Genomic DNA, 19,617 nt, shown 5'->3' with positions numbered 1-19,617 from the left:
CACATTTGAGCTCAGCGTTATTTCAAGTGTTTTTTTTATTTTATTTTTTAGCAGATTTGCAAATATAATAGGCATTTTCCATTCAGAAGTTTTTGCTGTGGCCAAAAGAAACCTGTGTAAGGTGTGGAGTGATGCTAGAAAAGGGGGAGGAGCTGCTGTTTGAGCTGAAAACGGCTGAAAAAAAAACAAACGCTAATTTTTCACTGTTCAGGCATTTTCTATTGAAGTCTAAGGGGACAAAAATGCTCACATCTGCCTTAAAAGTAGCTCATGTTCTTTTTTGAGTGACAGGCATTTTGCTACAGGGGACAAAGCGCTCATATGTGAACAGGGGCCATTTAAATAAATGGGATTTTGCTTGTTGAGCGTTGAGTTTCGAGCTGAAAAACGCTCAATTGTGAACGGGATCTCAAAGTTATAGTGGCTGCTTTTGTTACAAACTGGGCAGCTAATATACAACAAAAATGACTGACGGCAAAAATGTGCTTGACCGCTTTTGGCAATAATTTTTCCAATATTTATTTGTAAGAAACAGAAAACATTCAGTTTTGGTATGCTGGATGGCAATAAAAAAACAATCATTTTCCAATCTACAAAACCAAACATGCTATGCTTAACCATCATTATAGATTTCTAGAGTCAAACATTTCATTTTTCCTTTTGTAACATATTTATAAAATGTTAAATTAATTTTGTTAATTTCAATAAATCAGAGGCAAAATGGCAAAGCTGTTAAGGGAAAGTGAAGTTATTTAATTATTGTCAATACTGAATATAAAATACATTCGCTCCTTGGAAATGCGTATTGTGTATGAGAGGTAACCCATTGTTCAGTGGTTTAAAGGAAATACTAATGCATTTAACTGAGAAAAAAAAATGACTTCTCACCTTAAAATGTCTGCTATATCAAAATACAGTGACTGGCGCTGTCAACAATGACTTATTATTCTCCTGTGTTTTTGAAGGCTTATAACAGTGTAAGAAAAAACATAGACCGTGAAAACATACATGATTTAATAGCCTTATTAAAAGAGTGTATTGTGTTGCCTGGATATTATAACCAAATGTCAGCGTTTAAAAAAACTCTCAAATAAGAATGACCTTTGCTTCAAAGTGAATGACTGTTAAACCTACAATGATTTCACACTTTACTGAAATGTAATGTCAAGTTTATAACACTGCAGTTGCAGTTACAACATGATTTGACACATTAGGCATCTGTGATAACCAGAGCAAAGGAAAATTTGAATACCGCCTATAGAAACCAGTCAGAAAATACATGTGATATTTTTGAAATTTTGAACAGTCCATTTTTTAGTACAAGCTTTTAGGAGATCCACTCCCTTTATGTGGTTCAAGCAGTAACACCGATGAACAGAGGATTAGTAAAATGTAAAACAGATTCTGAAATTAGGATTACAGTTAAGGGACAGTGGACATACAGGGTAATCAAACTGAGCCAAGTGAGGAGTAGACATTGGGCTATGGAATGCGAATGGAGAGAATCACAGCAGAGAAAATGGCCATAAAGATTTCTGATTGTAATTTACAAAAAATAGGATCAACACTATGTCTAAAATCTTTAGCGTAGAACAGAATTAAAATTCCTTGTTACGTTGTTTTACTTGAATGGTATTAAAAGTGGAACTGAAGTTCTGCTGTAACAAATAGCGAGCAGACAGGTTTGATGTCTCTTCTGCAATAAATTGGCACTACCTGCTTGCTCGTTGTCTTCTCCTGCACTGTTAACTGAGCTGCACATATGCAGCTTAGCTTACAGCACCGGGCCGGTCTCCGTGTGCAGAAATGTTGGCCTCCTGCATATATGCAGGTGTGACATCATCTAGCGGCAGCCAGATGGCTGAAGGCCGGCACACAAGAGAAGATGCCAGCACTGGCGAGGGACCATTGGAAAGGTGAATATTAATATTAAGCTCCATTTAAATTCCTTTTTAAGAACCAGGACATTTATGCCCTCCACAGAGCGGTCTGGTTGTGAGATATGATGTCCATTAATTGTACAGTAGATATTTGCATTGTGCCCCTTTATTGTATGTCTACGGAGATGCATTATTTCTTTTTTTTTTTTTTTTTTAGAGGAACAAAAATATTTGAATTAAGAATGATATTTTAATTTGGAACAAAGATAGTGGACACAATCTCAATGTATTGCTTGGCCCAGAAGATGAGAGTAAATCTTGTGAAAGCTTGTTCTGTTAAAGCAAATAAAAAAAGTATCAGTTACAGTGCTCACCTGTGTTGTTACACATGCACTAATAAGGCCTCTTTCCCATGGGGTGGATTACATGTGGAATATGTTCTGATCTGCAGGGGATCAGCTCACAGATCTCCTGCTGATCAGACCAGAGTGGGCGGATGACACATTTTTTTTCTGCTCAGTTTCTGCAGAGTGGACAAGGACCGAGCCCGCACTGCTCAGTGTGCGGCTGGGGGTATACGGTCACCGTTTGTCCATTTATAGCCGACTAGCCTCTGATCCGATCCCCCTAAACAGAAGAGGATGGATCTCCTTTTGTTTTTTTTTTTAGCAGACCAGATCCGACACAAAGGTAGGCGAGTGTAAATAGCCACAAGTCAATTTACCTGTACACTCTTTGGACCTGATCAGAACGCCCGTGTGAAAGAGGCCTTAGGCTACATTAACCTTTAGGTTGTATTTTGTAATTTTCTTTGGGAAAGCTTAATACATGACTTGTTTCTGTAAGCACTATGTGTTTGCCACTGTAAAGGCCATTATTTGAAATTAGGGGCAAGGAAAATTTCAAGTGGAGTCCAGAGCAACACTTTATTTTCAAACCTGTGCTAGCAAAATTACCAGTGTATATAAGAAGTGGCTTTAAGCAGCACTTTTGTTTTCTCTTTCCACCTGCAATTAATTGAATTGAACCAGTCCCTCTGTATAGTGGCAAAAATGTCAGCCCTACAGCCATTATTTACTGTAAAAGAAAAAAAAATATATTCACATTGATACAGTAAAATTGGCTACAATTTCTAGAAAAGATATACAAAGTAATTGTAAATAGCAGAGGCTTGCATGTATGTCAGAACTTTGTGGAGAGCTACATGAAAATGGTTGGCAGTATTGGGTGTGGTTTAGAATATTTAGTAAATATAATGCAGAGTTACACAAATTTAACCATAATGCTATAATAACTTTTAATTCATCCCATCCCAAAATCTTCATATAGTCTCCGAAGGCAACATCTGACCATTGTTTTGTGTAATCAGTGTTTTACCAAAAACTTCTCTGTATATTTTTTCCCGTGTCTCTGGAAGAGCCAGCACAGCCTTAATGTCTTTCACCTTGTCCAACAGAGGTTTCAACTCCCTTTGCAAGGCAGTCTGCTTGTTTCCATCATTATATCTCTTGCCTGAAGGAAAGAATAACATTATTTTATACCGGACATACAGAAAATTTCTGTGATCAACTATACATATATTGTGATTTTTGGCCACACATTTATATAGAAAAAATCCATTATGCTTGTCAAAAAATAGATTTTCTTCATGAATAACGGTCATCAAGAAATACTGCATAGTGTCACAAAACATTAGAGAACCAGTACAATAATACATAGTGAATATACTGTATTTTCTCTGAGGAACATCCAGCATTGAAATTAGCATAGTCTTTGAAGGGTTGCCACTGCAACATTAGTAGAAATGGAGAAAGGAACTTCGCTTGAAGTGACAAAATCATCCCCATTTACCAATAAAGATGACAGGACTTTGCCATCTGGTAAGGCCTCTTGGTTGGCCATTCTCTGCTATTTAACAAGGCATAGCAAAAGGCTCCTATTGTTCTTCAAGCTACACAATAAATTCATTGTAGTTCATTGTAGGACTCTTGCCATTTCCCCTTTTTTGTAGTTTGGTTTTTCTGCAATGCAAACAGGTTTGTCAGGAAATATCACTAAATAAATCCAGTTGTGTAAATGTTGCCATAGAGGTATACTGTCCACAAATTCCCATGTAATATGCACCTGAGTAGAAAAGTAGGCGTCTCTTAAATGCAACCGTAAGTTTCAAGTTGAATCCTTTTTTTTTTTTTTTTTTGTCAACAGAGGCTGTAATTGTTATTTGATATTGTTTTCAATTTTCTCATTAATAATGCCAGGCTCCAGCGAGATCCCATCAGTCTGTTTGGCTTTGGCCTGCTGTGTTTCCTCTATGTACTGCTGTACAGCCTTGAGTACTGCATTTTCCACCAGCCTTTTGCTTAAGCTTACCAGCTCAGCATCATCAGGTTCTCGTCCATTCTTATGACCTACACACCACAACAGAAAAAAAGCAAGTTCCTAATAAGTTTTAAAAAAGGTATGAGTTCATCTAAACACTTATCAGTCATAGGCACAGCAATTCTAATCTCAAGTATCAACAGAAATTGCAGTGAAATATTTATGGTGAAAATAAGTGACTTCACATAAAAAGCTACCAGTACCATTCAGCAATATGTGTAACAGTATGTATGCCTGAATCCAGCCATCACCATGGATTGCCTGGTGTCGGAGAAAACTGCCAGAATTGACACATGCAGATTGAAGAGCACGGAGAGAGCAGCAAGGTTTATAGGTGCTATGGATTGGACATACTATAATGTATGAGGATTTGCTTTGTTATATTTTGTACTTCAAAGTAGGGATAGACGGATATGTTTTTTTCAGGGCCGATACCGATATATTGGTCACAACGTATCGGTATCGGTCGATATGGGCCGATATTTTGTACATCCTATGTCAGGGTCCGAGACTAGTCTTCTCCTTCTCCAACCATTAGGTGGTGATGCTCATGTAAAGGTAAAATGATGTCACATAGCATACCTCCATTTACAAATGTTATTGAATAACGGAATTTTTGTAAAATCTTACCTGTAAAATTCCTTTCTCTGAGTCCTCCGACAGTCGCCGCCTCTTCATATTCGTCACATATGGGGTATTAGACTTTGCTCCGAAGGAGTAGCTAGGCAACAGAATATGTTAACAATAAAGCTTTAACATATCCCACCCTCAAGGGGTGGTCCCCTCAGTCAATACCCTCCTACTTCCTGCAACCATATCTCAGTTTTAGTGGAATAGCAGTAGAGTATACATTCAAACCCCAAAAGAGGGGCGGGGGCGGCGACTGTCGGAGGACTCAGAGAAAGGAATTTTACAGGTAAGATTTTACAAAAATTCCGTTTTCTCTTACGTCCTCCGACAGTCGCCGCCTCTTCATATTCGTCACATATGGGGACGTCCCAAAGCAGTGCAAACATGAGGGGTGGGAAACGCATCCGCGCCGAAAGGCAACGCAGTCTCCACATCAAAGAAAGGAACCTTACCAAAGGAAGGAAACCAGCTGGGCAACAGCAAAAATAAGTGCTCAACAGGAGCAACGACCCAGGAAAAGACAAAAAACCAGGGGATACAAAACTTATCCCAACAGCCAGGAGTCCCCAACAAGGGACCCTAGGGAACAGCCGCACTAAGAACCTTGCGGCCAAAGGAAGCATCCGCCGATGCCTGAACATCTACTTTGTAGAATTTTGTGAAAGTGTGTACGGTCGACCAAGTCGCCGCCTTACACACCTGGGCTACAGAAGCCCCATGACGACAGGCCCAAGACGTACTCCGAGATCTAGTAGAGTGCGCCTTCACAGGCACAGGGGGAACCTTCCCCTGCAAGGCATAGGCCTGTTCAATGGTCTGCCTGATCCATTTGGCAATGGTAGAGGCGGAAGCCGCCATGCCCTTCCGAGGACCCTCTGGAAGAACAAACAAGGAGTCCGTCTTTCGAAAAGACTCAGTCGATTTAAGGTAAACCCTAATCGCCCGAACAACATCCAGAGAATGCAATCTCACCTCCTTTGGATGTTTAGGCTTCGTGCACAACGAAGGCAAAACAATATCCTCGTTAAGATGGAATTCCGAAACTCGTTTCGGCAGAAAAGAAGGATTAGGTCGCAAGACCACCTTATCCAAATGAACAACCAGGTACGGAGACTTGCAGGACAAAGCCGCCAGTTCCGACACTCTGCGAGCCGAAGTGATCGCCACCAAAAAGGCGACCTTTTTGGACAACATAGACAACGAGATCTCCCTGATCTGTTCAAAAGGAGCACGTTGTAACACAGACAGGACTAGATTCAAGTCCCAAGGGGGCAAAGGATCCCTCCTAGGAGGAACCAGATGCCGCACACCCTGAATAAAAGTGCCAACCAAGGAGTTGGAAGCCACGGGACGTTGAAACAGAACGGCCAGCGCAGACACCTGACCCTTTATCGTAGCCAGCGCCAAACGCTGATCGACACCCGTCTGAAGGAAAGACAGCACACGGGAAACCGAGTACGTGCGGGGTGAAAACCCCCTGGACTCACACCAGGCAAAATAGGCCTTCCAAGTACGGTAATAAACCTTTCCCGAGGAAGACTTCCTCGCGTTGATCAAGGTATGAACAACCTCTGGAGAGAGACCCTTCTCCTTCAGGACCTCGGTCTCAACAGCCAGGCCGTCAAAGCCAGCGACTGTAAAGCAGGATGGTAAATCGGTCCTTGAGACAGTAGATCGTCCCGAAGAGGCAGACGCCAGGGGGCGTCGACCGCCAGATTCACGAGGTCTGCGTACCAGGACCGGCGAGGCCAGTCCGGTGCCACAAGAATCACCGTGCTGCGTTCCGAGTGTAACCTGCGAAGGAACCGGGACAGCAACTGAATCGGTGGAAACGCGTACATCAGCCTGTACTGATGCCACGGGGCCACTAACGCGTCCGACGCGTCTGCCCGAGGGTCGCGCGTCCTTGCCACGAACCTCTTCACCTTGTAGTTGAGGCGAGACGCGAACAGGTCCACATCTGGAAGACCCCACTTCGCGCACAACATCTGGAAGACAGCCGGGTGGAGAGACCATTCCCCCTGATCCAGGGTCTGGCGACTCAGATAGTCCGCCTGCCAGTTCTCCACTCCCGGAATGTGAACCGCCGTTATCGCCGGGACATGAGTCTCGGCCCAAGACAGAATGTCGGCCACTTCTCGAGCCGCTCGGGCACTCCTGGTGCCCCCTTGGTGGTTGATGTAGGCCACCGCCGTGGCATTGTCCGTCTGCACCCGAACCGGGCAGCCCTGCAGCCGGTCCGTCCAGCGATGAAGACAGAGCCTTATCGCACGCAATTCCAGAATGTTGATCGGGAGGGAAGACTCCCCCTCCGACCAGGTCCCCTGGGCGGACAGAACGCCCAGAACACCACCCCAGCCCGACAGGCTGGCATCCGTGGTGATTATCGTCCACGAGATCGGACGAAACGACTTGCCCCCGGACACCAACGGGGACTGGAGCCACCACAGAAGGTTTTCCCTGGTGCGATGACTCAACGAGATCTGAAGATCCAGAGATTGAGGTCGCCCGTCCCACTTGGACAAGATCTCCGCCTGGAGACCCCGCGTGTGAAACTGCGCGAAAGGAATCGCCTCGAAAGCCGAGACCATCAATCCCAGACATCTCATACACGTCCGCAGAGACGAGTTCGGAACGTCCCTGAGGGACCTGACTTCCTCCTGAAGAGTCCTGAGTTTGTCTTCCGGCAGGAAGACCTTCGCCTGCACCGAGTCCAGTATCATTCCCAGATAGGGAAGACGAACCGACGGACTCAGTGTCGACTTTGGAACATTTATCGTCCAACCGAACTCCTGCAGAGTTTGCATCGTGACAGACAGGTCCTTCTCCAGACCCTGACTGGTCGCAGACCGAATCAGAATGTCGTCCAGATACCCCAGGACAGAAATGCCCTGGGCTCTCAATAATGCCAGAACCGGTGCAAGCACCTTGGTGAAGACCCGCGGAGCCGAGGCGAGCCCAAAGGGCAACGCCACGAACTGGTAGTGATCCTCCGCAATGGCAAATCGAAGGTATCTCTGATGACCCTCGAATATGGGGATGTGAAGATACGCATCCTTCAAATCGATGGAGGCCATGAATTCCCCCGGAACCAGGGCAGCCACCACCGAGCGCAGGGATTCCATGCGGAACTTGCGAACCCGCACAGAGCGGTTCAGAGCTTTCAAGTCCAGAATTGGACGAACCTTGCCCTCCTTTCTGGGCACGGTGAACAGATTGGAATAAAACCCCCGAAATCTGTCCCGATGAGGCACCGGAACCACCACTCCCTGAGCCCTCAGGTCCCGCACCGCCAGGTGCAGATCCCGCAGGCGCTCTGGAGACAGTTGTAGATTTGAGGGAAAAAATCTGCTCTCTGGCCGAGAGAGAAACTCGATCTTGTAACCAGATCGAACGATTTCCAGAACCCATCTGTCCCGCACACGGGCCAACCAGGGCTGAAGAAAACCGAGCAAGCGTCCCCCCACCCCAAAACTGGGTGAGGGCGCCCCTTCAGGCCGAACTGTTATGGGCCGCAGGTCCGGATTGGCCGGACTTCTGTTTCCCAGACCAGGGTTTCTTCCGAGAGCCCTGGCCCTTGAACGGTTTGCCCTTGTAGTGCGGCCGAAAGGCACGAAAGGACCCCTTAGGGGGCCGAAAATGAGCATGCTTCTTCCCAGAAGCCCCCTTAGCCTTGGGGAAATGGGGCAAGAGAGTGCTCTTACCCCCGGTAATCCCCTTAATCAACACATCCAGGGACTCCCCAAAAAGGCGAGACCCATCATAAGGCAGATTGGCTAAGGTTTTACGTGAAGATTGGTCCACCGACCAACATTTCAACCAAACCAGGCGGCGAGACAAAACCGCCACGCTGTGCACACGCGCGGCCAACGGAATCAGGTCCAGGTCCGCATCACACAGATACATGACACCCTGGTGGATCTGATCCACCATATCCAGGGTCGCCGCCGAGGCCGAATCGGCCACTAGGACGCGCCTAAGCATCTGCGTCCAACTTGCGATCGCCTGGGCCGCCATGAGAGAAGCAAACAGAGCCTTAAGCATAGAACCCGTAACAGAATAAGTATGACGGGCAAGAGACTCCAGTCTCCTATCCGTGGCATCACGGAAAACAGGGGATCCCTCTGCAGGGATCGCAGTGGCTTTGTTCAAAACCGCAATAGCATGATCCACTGGCGGAGGCACACACCACCGTTCATCAGTGGCAGGCGAGAAAGGATAACGCAGCTTAAATTTACTTGGTACCGCAAAAGGCTTGCGCAAATCGCGCCATTGGTCCTTAACAGCGCGCTGAAAATCAGCATTGCAGGGAAAAACCTGCGGCGTCCTGCGTTTTCTCTGCGTCCCATAAGCCGCCAAGGCAGCTGGGGGACACACCTCGTCCTGCAAACGTAGCGTCTGCTTAATGGAAGCAATCAACTCATCCATGATTGCAAGCTCTTCAGGCGAGCCAGGGGGAGAATTATCAACCCCCTCAACTTCAGCCTCTACCTCAGACCCCACTAGATCAAGAGAGGAGCGGGACCCCGATAGGGGGGTCCCCGCCAGAACAGCCCCATCACCTTCACCCTCAGAATCAGAGGACAGAGCAACTCTGGGCCGTTTAGTAGATTGAGCAGCCACCAGCATTTGCACCTGTGCAGCAAGGCCAGCCACAATAGTGGCCAAATCCCCCCCTGGGGGGGAAACAGCGGTCCCCTGGCTTTCCACCAATACTGTGGGAAACTTGCCCTCCTGAGAATCCATTGCCCCTGTATGCCAGACAACCAAGGGTTAACTGCCCCCTTACAGCAAGCGCGGCAAGCGCAGCCCACCGCACCACACTCAGGCACAATGAGACCCCCACAGGGAATATACAGACTGAATACAGGCAATGGAACACAGGAATAGAAGGATAAAACCTGAGGAGACTCCGCTGCTGCTGCTGCCTCGATCGGTGCTTCCAGGAGAGAGGAAGTGATGCTGCCAGGGCGCTCTATGTAAGCCTATGGAGGCTACAAGAAAATGGCCGCCGTGCATGTAAACCATGCGGCCGGAGCGGGCGCCGGTAAAATGGCGCCGTTTGGCGCCGAAATCGCCGCTCCACAGTGCATAAAATCACACACAATATTATCCCATTATATGGATACATGTTAGATCGCCGCAGCGATCGCTGTATATGCCCCAACATGCCATTAAAAACATGCCCCACAGCACACAGCTCCTCACACTGCCCAGCCTGACATACTCAGTGTCATACAGCTCCCCCCCCCTTGCAGCCCACAGCATGCAGCCGAGATATAGGGAGACAAGCAGTGTGATTAAAGGCAGGTTACACAGTCCCAGACTGAGACCCCCCCCAGACAGACAGGTCCCCACATAGATACACTTACCTCACATGGCGTGGGGAACCCGCACAGGCGAACAAGCCGCTGCACATGAGGCAGGGAGAGTCGCAATTCAAGACGCACACAATGGCGGTTCAGAAACCGCACAGCGTCCGGTGAGGTAGCCACCTCACCAATCATCCCTGCACCGAACAGGGATGGGTCGTTCACCGTGCCAGGAGCGTTACCTGGCTGAACGCTCGATGGCAGACTGGGAAGCCACTGACCCACGACCTGCGACCAGGGGGATCAGCCCGAGACCCAGTCCGCATGATCCTCTTCGTCCGAAGAACTAACTAATGCTGACAAAAATAACAGCTAAGTAAAGGTAGAGAGAAAACTCAAACAAAATATCAAAAAGAAGAAAGAGTCTGGGACAAAAAGTCCCAGCACAGAGAGAGCCAGCCACTCCTGACAAGCTAGACATTAAAACTGAGATATGGTTGCAGGAAGTAGGAGGGTATTGACTGAGGGGACCACCCCTTGAGGGTGGGATATGTTAAAGCTTTATTGTTAACATATTCTGTTGCCTAGCTACTCCTTCGGAGCAAAGTCTAATACCCCATATGTGACGAATATGAAGAGGCGGCGACTGTCGGAGGACGTAAGAGAAATGCCACTCACATATGTGCAAACGATATAGGCAATTCCACAGATCCGGGTATCACGTACAGCAAGTGGGTGAGAGATGCCGATCTGCCAGCAGATCTATGGAATTGCTTACATCTTTTGTACATATGTGAGTGGCATATTCAATTACATTTTACCCTTACATGAGCAATATTTGGAATATCGGCCCAGTTCCAGGGCCGATGCAGATATATCGGCAAAAGTGAATATCGACCCTCTGATAATTGGCTTAGCCGATAATCGGTCGATCCCTACTTCAAAGTGTTCCCATATATGTATTTTATTTGGCAATATAGCTGTTTGCCTGGAATTCTGCTTTAATCATTGAGCTCTAGTCAATTCATTATGCTTTGGTATACTCTCTCAAAGTCTACCTATAAAATGCATGCTGATAAACTATCATTCTGGCCTGATTTAGGCAGAATGAACTGTTTTCTTCGTCACCCCTTCCTCAGTTTTAACATTCCAATTTCCTCACAGGTCATAGGGTGAGGCAGCAGGGGTGCTGATCATTGTGAAGCATCCTATAGGCACACAGCCAAGAACATAAAGCCTAGTGTGCATGCAGTGGCACTTACATGATTTCATCTTCAGTGGGCTGGCATTATTGTTCTGGAAACAGATGCCTACCCTAAAAAATGCCTAAACAAAGATGTTGACCTTCTGGGGAAAAAGTGGCGAAATACATTTTCAGGATTACTGTGATATCTTTGAGTGGTTACACTTAACATGTAATCACTTACTAATAAACATATACAGTATATTTAACATTAACATCTGCTTTTAAAATTAGGAGCGTTTGAATAAATCATGCTGTATTACTGATACCTACATCCATTTGTTTAAATTAGGGTAAAATAAAGCACAACTACAGTTTTGCAAAGCTATACTTTGTAGGCAAGAATTCACCAATGCCTTAGGACCCACCTATCAAATGAATGCATCCCAAATCACCTGTTGTTAAACAGGCAGATACAGCATGTCACTACTAACAGTATCTCACAAAAGTTTGTGCACCCCTCACATTTTTGTAAACATTTTATTATATCTTTTCATGTGACAACACTGAAAAAATTACACTTTGCCGCAGTGTAAAAAAGTGAGTGTACAGCTTATTAGTGTACATTTGCTGTCCCTTCAAAATAACGCGCAGCCATTAATGTCTTAACCGCTGGCAACAGAAGTGAGTAAACCCTTAAGTGAAAATGTCCAAATTGGGCCCAATTAGCCATTTTCCCTCCCTGGTGTCATATGACTCCTTAGTGTTACAAGGTCTCAGGTGTGAATGGGGAGCAGGTGTGTTGAAATCTGGTTCTGAAAAAAAAGAATTCTTGCTGTACATGGAGATGGCCTAGGCTATAAGAAGATTGCCAAGACCCTGAAACTGAGCTGCAGTGGCCAAGACCATACAGCAGTTTAACAGGACAGGTTCCACTCAGAACAGGGCTCACCATGGTTGACCAAAGAAGTTGAGTGCACGTGCTCAGCGTCATATCCAGAGGTTGTCTTTGGGAAATAGACGTATGAGTGCTGCCAGCAATGTTGCAGAGGTTGAAGGGGTGGGGGGTCAGCCTGTCAGTGCTGAGACCATATGCCATACACTGCATCAAATTGGTCTGCATGGCTGTCGTCCCAGAAAGAAGCCTCTTTAAAAGATGATGCACAAGAAAGCCTGCAAACAGTTTGCTGAAGACAAGCAGGCTAAGGACATGAATTACTGGAACCATGTCCTGTGGTCTAATGTGACCAAGATAAACTTATTTGGTTGAGATGGCGTCAAGCATGTGTGGTGGCAACTAGGTGAGGAGTGCAAAGACAATCAAACATGGTGTGGGGACTGTCATGGTCTGGGGCTGCATGAGTGCTGCTGGCACTGGGGAGCTACAGTTCATTGAGGGAACCATGACTGACATACTGAAGCAGAGCATGATCCCCTCCCTTCTGGGACTGGGCCACAGGGCAACATTCCAACATAACGACCCCAAACACACCTCCAAGATGACCGCTGTCTTGCTAAAGAAGCAGAGTGTAAAGGTAATGGACTTGTCAAGCATGTCTCCAGACCTAAACATTTTTGAGCATCTGTTGTCACATAAAAAGATATAATAAAATATTTACAAAAAATGTGAGGGGTGTACTCACTTTTGTAAGATACTGTACCTGTATGTCAGAAAAAGGTATATTTTTACATCATTCTCTTCACACTTTCAGTTTGTGATTCTTGAGGGTATGTGCTGATCATAGGTCATTCCTCCTATGGGTTGATCAGGTCATAAATGCTCATCAGGCAAAATCAGGCTCACTTCTGCATACAAACCAATCAGGTTCAATATTTTATTGCCAAAGCTTAATTGAACAAGCTGAGGTTAGAAGCTGATTGGTTTCTATGCAGAAATGAGCCTGATTTTACACTCTCCAGCTTTAGTAAATAAACCCCTGTGTGACTGGTTTTGATGGATATAAGCCTAGGGGAATTGCAGTGTGTGGGTCACGGGACCCATTGCAAGGTATGTAGCTTGCATGGGTGACCATGGGTCAAGTTGAATGGATGAAACAATGTGTCGCTTGAGTCTGGAATCTGTAACTTGATATGTTTGGGGACTATAAGCTCTAGGTTTTTGTCAGTCTGGTGAGGGCAACAATTGTAATTTGTGGCTGGTCCATAGAGGTGAGTTTGTGGAAGGGGCCACAGCCCATGATTTTTGTAATTTGTGTTTGGTCCATAGAGGTAAGCTTGTGTGAAGTGCCATAGTTAGTGTGCAGCCCATGTCAGTGGGGTTTCAAGTCACTAGGAGACCTGATAATATAGTGTGGAGCATTGGGCCTTGAAAATGCAGGGATACTATGCGAGTTGTTGGGTATCAGTTACTTGTGCAGTTGGTCCACAATAAAATGGGGTATACAAAACAAATCCTTGGAGGGGGTTCTGCTGGTTGTTCAGACCCCCAGAACAAAACTAAAGCGAAGTACATCCTACAGCTGCGTGCATTCTAAAGAGCAGTTCTAAATTATGAATAATCAATGGCTTCTTGTGAGCTATAAATATGGTGTGACATGGGTTGGGAGCATAGGGGGTGGTCAACAGCCTAGAGTGGAATTTGTGGAAAGATGTTCACCATATGAAAAAGGAGGTTGTTGAACTGGGCAGGAATGTATGGGTCAGCTTTGGTTACAGGTACAGAAGGATCTATGTTATACTGCTGGACACTACAACTCACAAATATACATCTAGAAAATTCAACACGTACAGCTATTGGCAACATAATACTTTATGTGACAAAATACAAACTTTTCACACGGATGTAAAAGCGTTGTTTCTCACGGTTGTAAGAAAACGACTACATCAATACTTGTCTGGAAAAAGTAATCTCCACATAATAAAATAACAGACAGTGTCACTCATACTTCAAAACCATTTTGCTAACCTGCAATAACAGGAACCAAATGATTTAACTAAAGGTCAAAATGGTCTGTATAGGTTTGGCTGATGACAGCTCAACATTTATTTGGAAAAACCGAAGCGTTGCTCTAAAATGTTACAAACGGTCCTCTAGAGAGCTCACAAATGCCACTGTTTGTGTGACATTTATCCACTCCTGTTTATTGCTAAAACAGAGAGATCTAAGACAGCACATTCAACAGAATGAGTAAGCAGTATGACTAAGCAAACCTTTATGAAACAAATCTGATGTTTGAATGCAATCTAAATTCAAAATGTCAAAAAGTTCAGTGACACTAATAGATATGCCAAAAAAATAATCGTTGAAAGGGCAGAACAACTGCTAAGTACATTACCTGTAACATCTGTATTGTGTCCTTATTATTACTGTTGGATTATGGAAAATGTCACTGACATTATTAAATTATCAGTCTCAAAGACTGAGAAATGGCATAGGCTGTTTTAATAATATAGCTGAGCAATCCCTAGGTAATAAAAGCATATTGTAGGTCTTAATGTTTAGGCTAGGTTTACACTAGTGCAGCTGTAACTTAATCCAATTTCCTGTGTGATTTTCTGTGTAATTTTATAGTGCGAAGTCGGTGCATTTTGGCACGTTTTTGTTTTTTTTTTGTAGGGGAAGGAGCAGCATCCTAACAACCAGTGACTGATTCCCGATGTCAGCTGGGGATTCTCATCTGACAGCAGAATGTAAACAAAGGAGCCATCATTAACCACCTGGTGACCGCTTACAGTAAATATGGTTTGGGGGTTCCCCTATAATGCATACCAGGCCCTTTGGGTCTAGTATGGATTTTAGGGGGACCGCCTGCCAAAAAAAAAAAAATGGCATGAGGTCCACCCCAAAATCCAAAAAGAAGAGTATCAGGGCTGCTCTGTGCAAAATCATTGCACAGAGCAGGTAAGTATAATATGTTTATTTTTTGTTTTCTTTAACTACTTAAGGACCAGGCCTATTTCTGACACTCGTTGTTTACAAGTTAAAATCTGTATTTTTTGCTAGAAAATTACTTAGAACCCCCAAACACACACACACACACATATATATATATATATATATATATATATATATATATATATATATATATATATATATATATTTTAGCAGAGACCCTAGAGAATAAAGTGGAGATTGTTGCAATATTTTATGTCACACCATATTTTTGCAGCTGTTTTACAAACACAAATTTTTTGTAAAAAAAATAGGAAAACAGTAAAGTTAGCCCAATTTTTTTTTCTATAATGTGAAAGATAATGTTGCACCGAGTATACGGATACCTAACTTTACATGCTCTAAAATTGCACGTGCTTGTAGGATGGCAACAAACTTTGGTGCTTAAAAATCTCCATAGGTGACTCTTTAAAAATCTCTACAGGTTACCAGTTTAGAGTTACAGAGGAGATCCAGTGCCAGAATCATTGCTCTCACTCACCGTTTACCTATGTGGGCGCGACTTGCGTATGTGTTTGCTTCTGCGCGCAAGCTCGGAGGGCGTTAAATTTTTTTTTTCTTATTTATTTTACTTTTTATTTTTACAATGTCTCTTTTAAAAAAAAAAAATGTTGATCACTTTTATTCCTATTACAAGTAATGTAAACATCCCTTGTAATAGAAATAAGCAGGACAGGGCTTCTTTAATGTGAGATCTGGGGTCAAAAAGACCTCACATTTACACTTTAAAGCAATAAAAAATGTTTTATTTTTTTCAAGAATAAAATTGGGTCCTTTAAGGCCGGAGGGCGGAAGTGGCGTCCTCTAAGGGCATAGAGTTGAGTGGGGGCCATCTTGCCCTCACTCGACTTCCTGGCAATCTGTACACAGGATCGGATCGTTTCCGCCGCTGCCAATCACTCTGGTAAGCGGAGGAAATGACCAGGAAGCAGCGGGGGAGCACCTCTCCCGCTGCCCATAAAAGTGATCCTGTGGTGAATCGGCCACTGGGGCCCCTTTTGTGTTAAAGAGGACCACCCCCAGTTTAAAAATATACCGGGGTTTTGGGCTATGTGCTGCCATAACCCTGGTTATGTCAAAGTAGCGACCTAAATACACAGTGGGCGGTCCGGAAGTGGTTAAAGGGTAACTCCACTTTTGTGGGAAAAAATTTGTAAAAAAAAAAAATAATATAGCATATACTATTGTGACTCAAGTCATATTGTAATGGAATGTTATAAAATATTACCTTTTCAATCTGCAGTGATGTAAATTTCTGTAAAATGCAACGCAATACGGTTACCTAAAAGTTTTCTGTACACATATGGTGTATAGAACGCCCCCCAGAAATGTAATTTCCTACTTCTGTGATACAAATCAGATTTTGAGCATCCCCTGCAACAAAAATGTCATTTTTGGTGAGCTACTCTCAGGGCCAGTTCACATCACATGCAGTCCAGTGCGTTTTTTTTTCTGCATCAAAAATGCATAGATATTAGGTTATATGGTTTTCAATGGCATAGTTCACACCAGTGCAGTCAGTTCCAGTGCGTTCCAGTGCCAGAAAAAAAAAGTACAACATGCTGCTTTTTTTCTGCACTGAACTGTACTAAAACGCGGTAAAATGCATCATAAATGCATCTAAACGTGCCTAAACGCATTTCCTTATTTAAAGAAAGAAAAAAGTGAAGAAAAAAGAGGGAAAAAATGCACTGAACACATCTAAAATGCGTTCAATAACAACAAAAAAACATTGGGAACGCATCCGGACTGCGTTTCTATGGTGTGAACTGGCCCTCAAAGGGAATCACGACTAAAGAGATGCAGACACTGTCACTTTCCTCATTAGTACCCTAAAGGTGCAGCAGCTGATTGATAATATTAAAACCACTCCCATACAGATTCACTCAGCAAACAGCTATTCCTGGAGAATAACAAAAGGTAGGAATCTGCTACAAAGCTTCTTAAAATACCTGCAATGTACAATAATCCCTGCGAAGCGAATTCTTTTTTTCTCAACAAAAGTCAAGCTACTCTGTAAATTTCAATATTTAGAATCACTTCAGTCCTTATATAATCATTACTGAAGAGTAACTCCACTTTTTTGAGAAAAAAAACATTACCCTAAGTGCCAGTTCACACTAGTACGACTTGTCAGGCGACTTGCTCAGCCTGACAAGTCGTGCACCATCGCGGTCCATTGTGTGGTACAGGAACGGTTCTAATAGGAGCCACACAAGTCGCTCCGACTTAGAAAAAGGGTCCTGTACTACTTCGGGGCGACCTGGAGCGACTTGCATAAACACTCATTTTATGAAGGCCACGCAAGTTGCGCCAAAGTCGCGGTGCACGCGACTTCACAGGTCGTCCCCGAAGTCGTGTCGCTTCAGTGTGAGCCGGCACTCTGGGTGATCTATGTACAATGCAAGAAGTTTAACAAACTTTGTTGCAGATTCCTACCTTTTGTTATTCTACAGAAAGAGCGGTTTGTTTTTCTGCGTCCATGTGCAAAGTGAATCTAATGGGAGTGGTTTCATAATTATCAATGGCTGCTGCACCTGCAGGGCTCCATTGAGGAAATAGAAGGATCTGCATCCCTTTAGACATGATTTCCTATTGGGAGTATCTCACCATAAATTACAGTTTTTGCTACAGGGGATGCCGAAAATCTGACTTGTATCTTAGTGCAGACTTCTGGGAAAATCGGTGAGCCAATCACACAAGCAGGAAATTATGTTTCTGGGGGGGCATTTTGTGTACAGAACACCTCCAAGTAGCCATATTGCATTGCATTTTAAAGAAAATTACAGAGCTGCAGATTGAAAAGGAAATGTCATTTTTAATAACATTAAATTACAATATGATTTGTGTCGCAATTGTATACACTATATTTGTTTTTATTTGCTATTTTTTTTTCAACAAAAATGAAGTTACCCTTGAGCCCCGGTTCACACTACTGCGTGTGCGGGGTTCGCATATCATGTCGGAGCGCACTGCTCCGACATGACATGCGATCAGCTGTGCGGTGCGAGTTTAGCCATACAGTTTGTATGGCTAAATTCGCATCGCACCCGCAGCAAACACGCACAGGAGGCATTTTTGCTGCCGCATCAGGATCGGATCGCACAGCGGTTCACACTTGTGCGATCCGATCCTGTGCGAACTGCACGATCGCACTGCGATATGCGATCAAACTGGGGGTGTCGTTAAGATTACATTGACACCCCCAGCGGATCGCATATGGCAGTGTGAACTGCCGGGGGTGCGTGTGCGATGCGGGAACAGGCTGCGAATTCGCAGCCTTCCCGCATCGCATCAGTGTGAACCGAGCCTTAAGGACAGTCCTTTGTAGTAAACACATACAACATAATCATTACATTCAATGCAAGAGATTTAGGCTACATTTGTGATGTTCTTTAGATGGGTGGGTTAAACAAAATGCAGAGATTTTACAACATTGTGGAAAATCTCTGTGTCCAGATGCCAACTGTCTCTGCACAGTAGAGGGACTGAACATTTTACTGCCCACATATCACATTCCCACAATGGATAGACTGAGGTGATTTCCTACCATATGAACTGAATCTGTAAGCACAGAACATGAAAACTGTAGACTGGATTCTTAAAGTTGCAATTTTTGGAAGTGGCTTCACTATTTAGTGATTCACTGAGCTGAACAAACATACCACCAATGAAGTGTGAATTTTTCTTCTGAATGTTTTTTTCTAGTTTAGCATATCAGTAGTTGGTAAATTTCTGGGTGGTGAAGCAAGGATCACAATCGCATCCCTAGAGCCTACATTATTCAAAACTAAGTTAGAAATGGCAGCCCCCATATTTCTATCAGATAAGTACTCGTTAATGATGTGAGTGAATACAGATATCTAACCACCTATGGCTCATGGGGAAATACCTGAGTAAGTGGGCCAGAGATGTGAAATGGTGGAAATCCTCAGTGAGTGTCCCCAGAACAGGGGATCGGGGTCCCTGGGTGTTATATGGAGCATCCCTGGTATGAAAGGGAATCTGGGTCACCAGGTGTGCCATGGGGAATCGGAGTCACCAGGTGTGACATGGGGGATAGGGGTCACCAGGTGTGCCATGGGGAATCGGAGTCACCAGGTGTGACATGGGGGATAGGGGTCACCAGGTGTAACAGGGGTTTGGGGTCACCAGGTGTGCCATGGGGAATCGGAGTCACCAGGTGTGACATGGGGGATAGGGGTCACCAGGTGTAACAGGGGTTTGGGGTCACCAGGTGTGCCATGAGGAATTAGGGTCCCTGGGTGTGCTATGGGGGATTGGGGTCCCCAAGTGTGACATGGAGGAACATCAGGCTCC

General features: G+C 44.5%; 1 protein-coding gene across 1 annotated transcript in view; it reads right to left on the bottom strand.

The window, feature by feature from the left end:
- Positions 1–3,255: 3,255 nt before the first annotated feature.
- Positions 3,256–19,617, bottom strand: part of AKAP7 (A-kinase anchoring protein 7) — a 325,673-nt gene continuing 309,311 nt past the window's right edge. Inside the window, exon 8 of the mRNA XM_082249096.1 lies at positions 3,256–4,288. Within this exon, the coding sequence (XP_082105222.1) occupies positions 4,098–4,288 (191 nt within the window). The 3' untranslated portion in view covers positions 3,256–4,097. The remainder of the gene's footprint in view (positions 4,289–19,617) is intronic.

This window comes from Pelophylax lessonae (genome assembly GCF_965119305.1).
Source record: "Pelophylax lessonae genome assembly, chromosome: 3".
NCBI classification, from domain to species: domain Eukaryota; kingdom Metazoa; phylum Chordata; class Amphibia; order Anura; family Ranidae; genus Pelophylax; species Pelophylax lessonae.
Note: the sequence above shows the minus strand (reverse complement) of the source record. Positions and strands in the feature narration are given on the sequence as shown.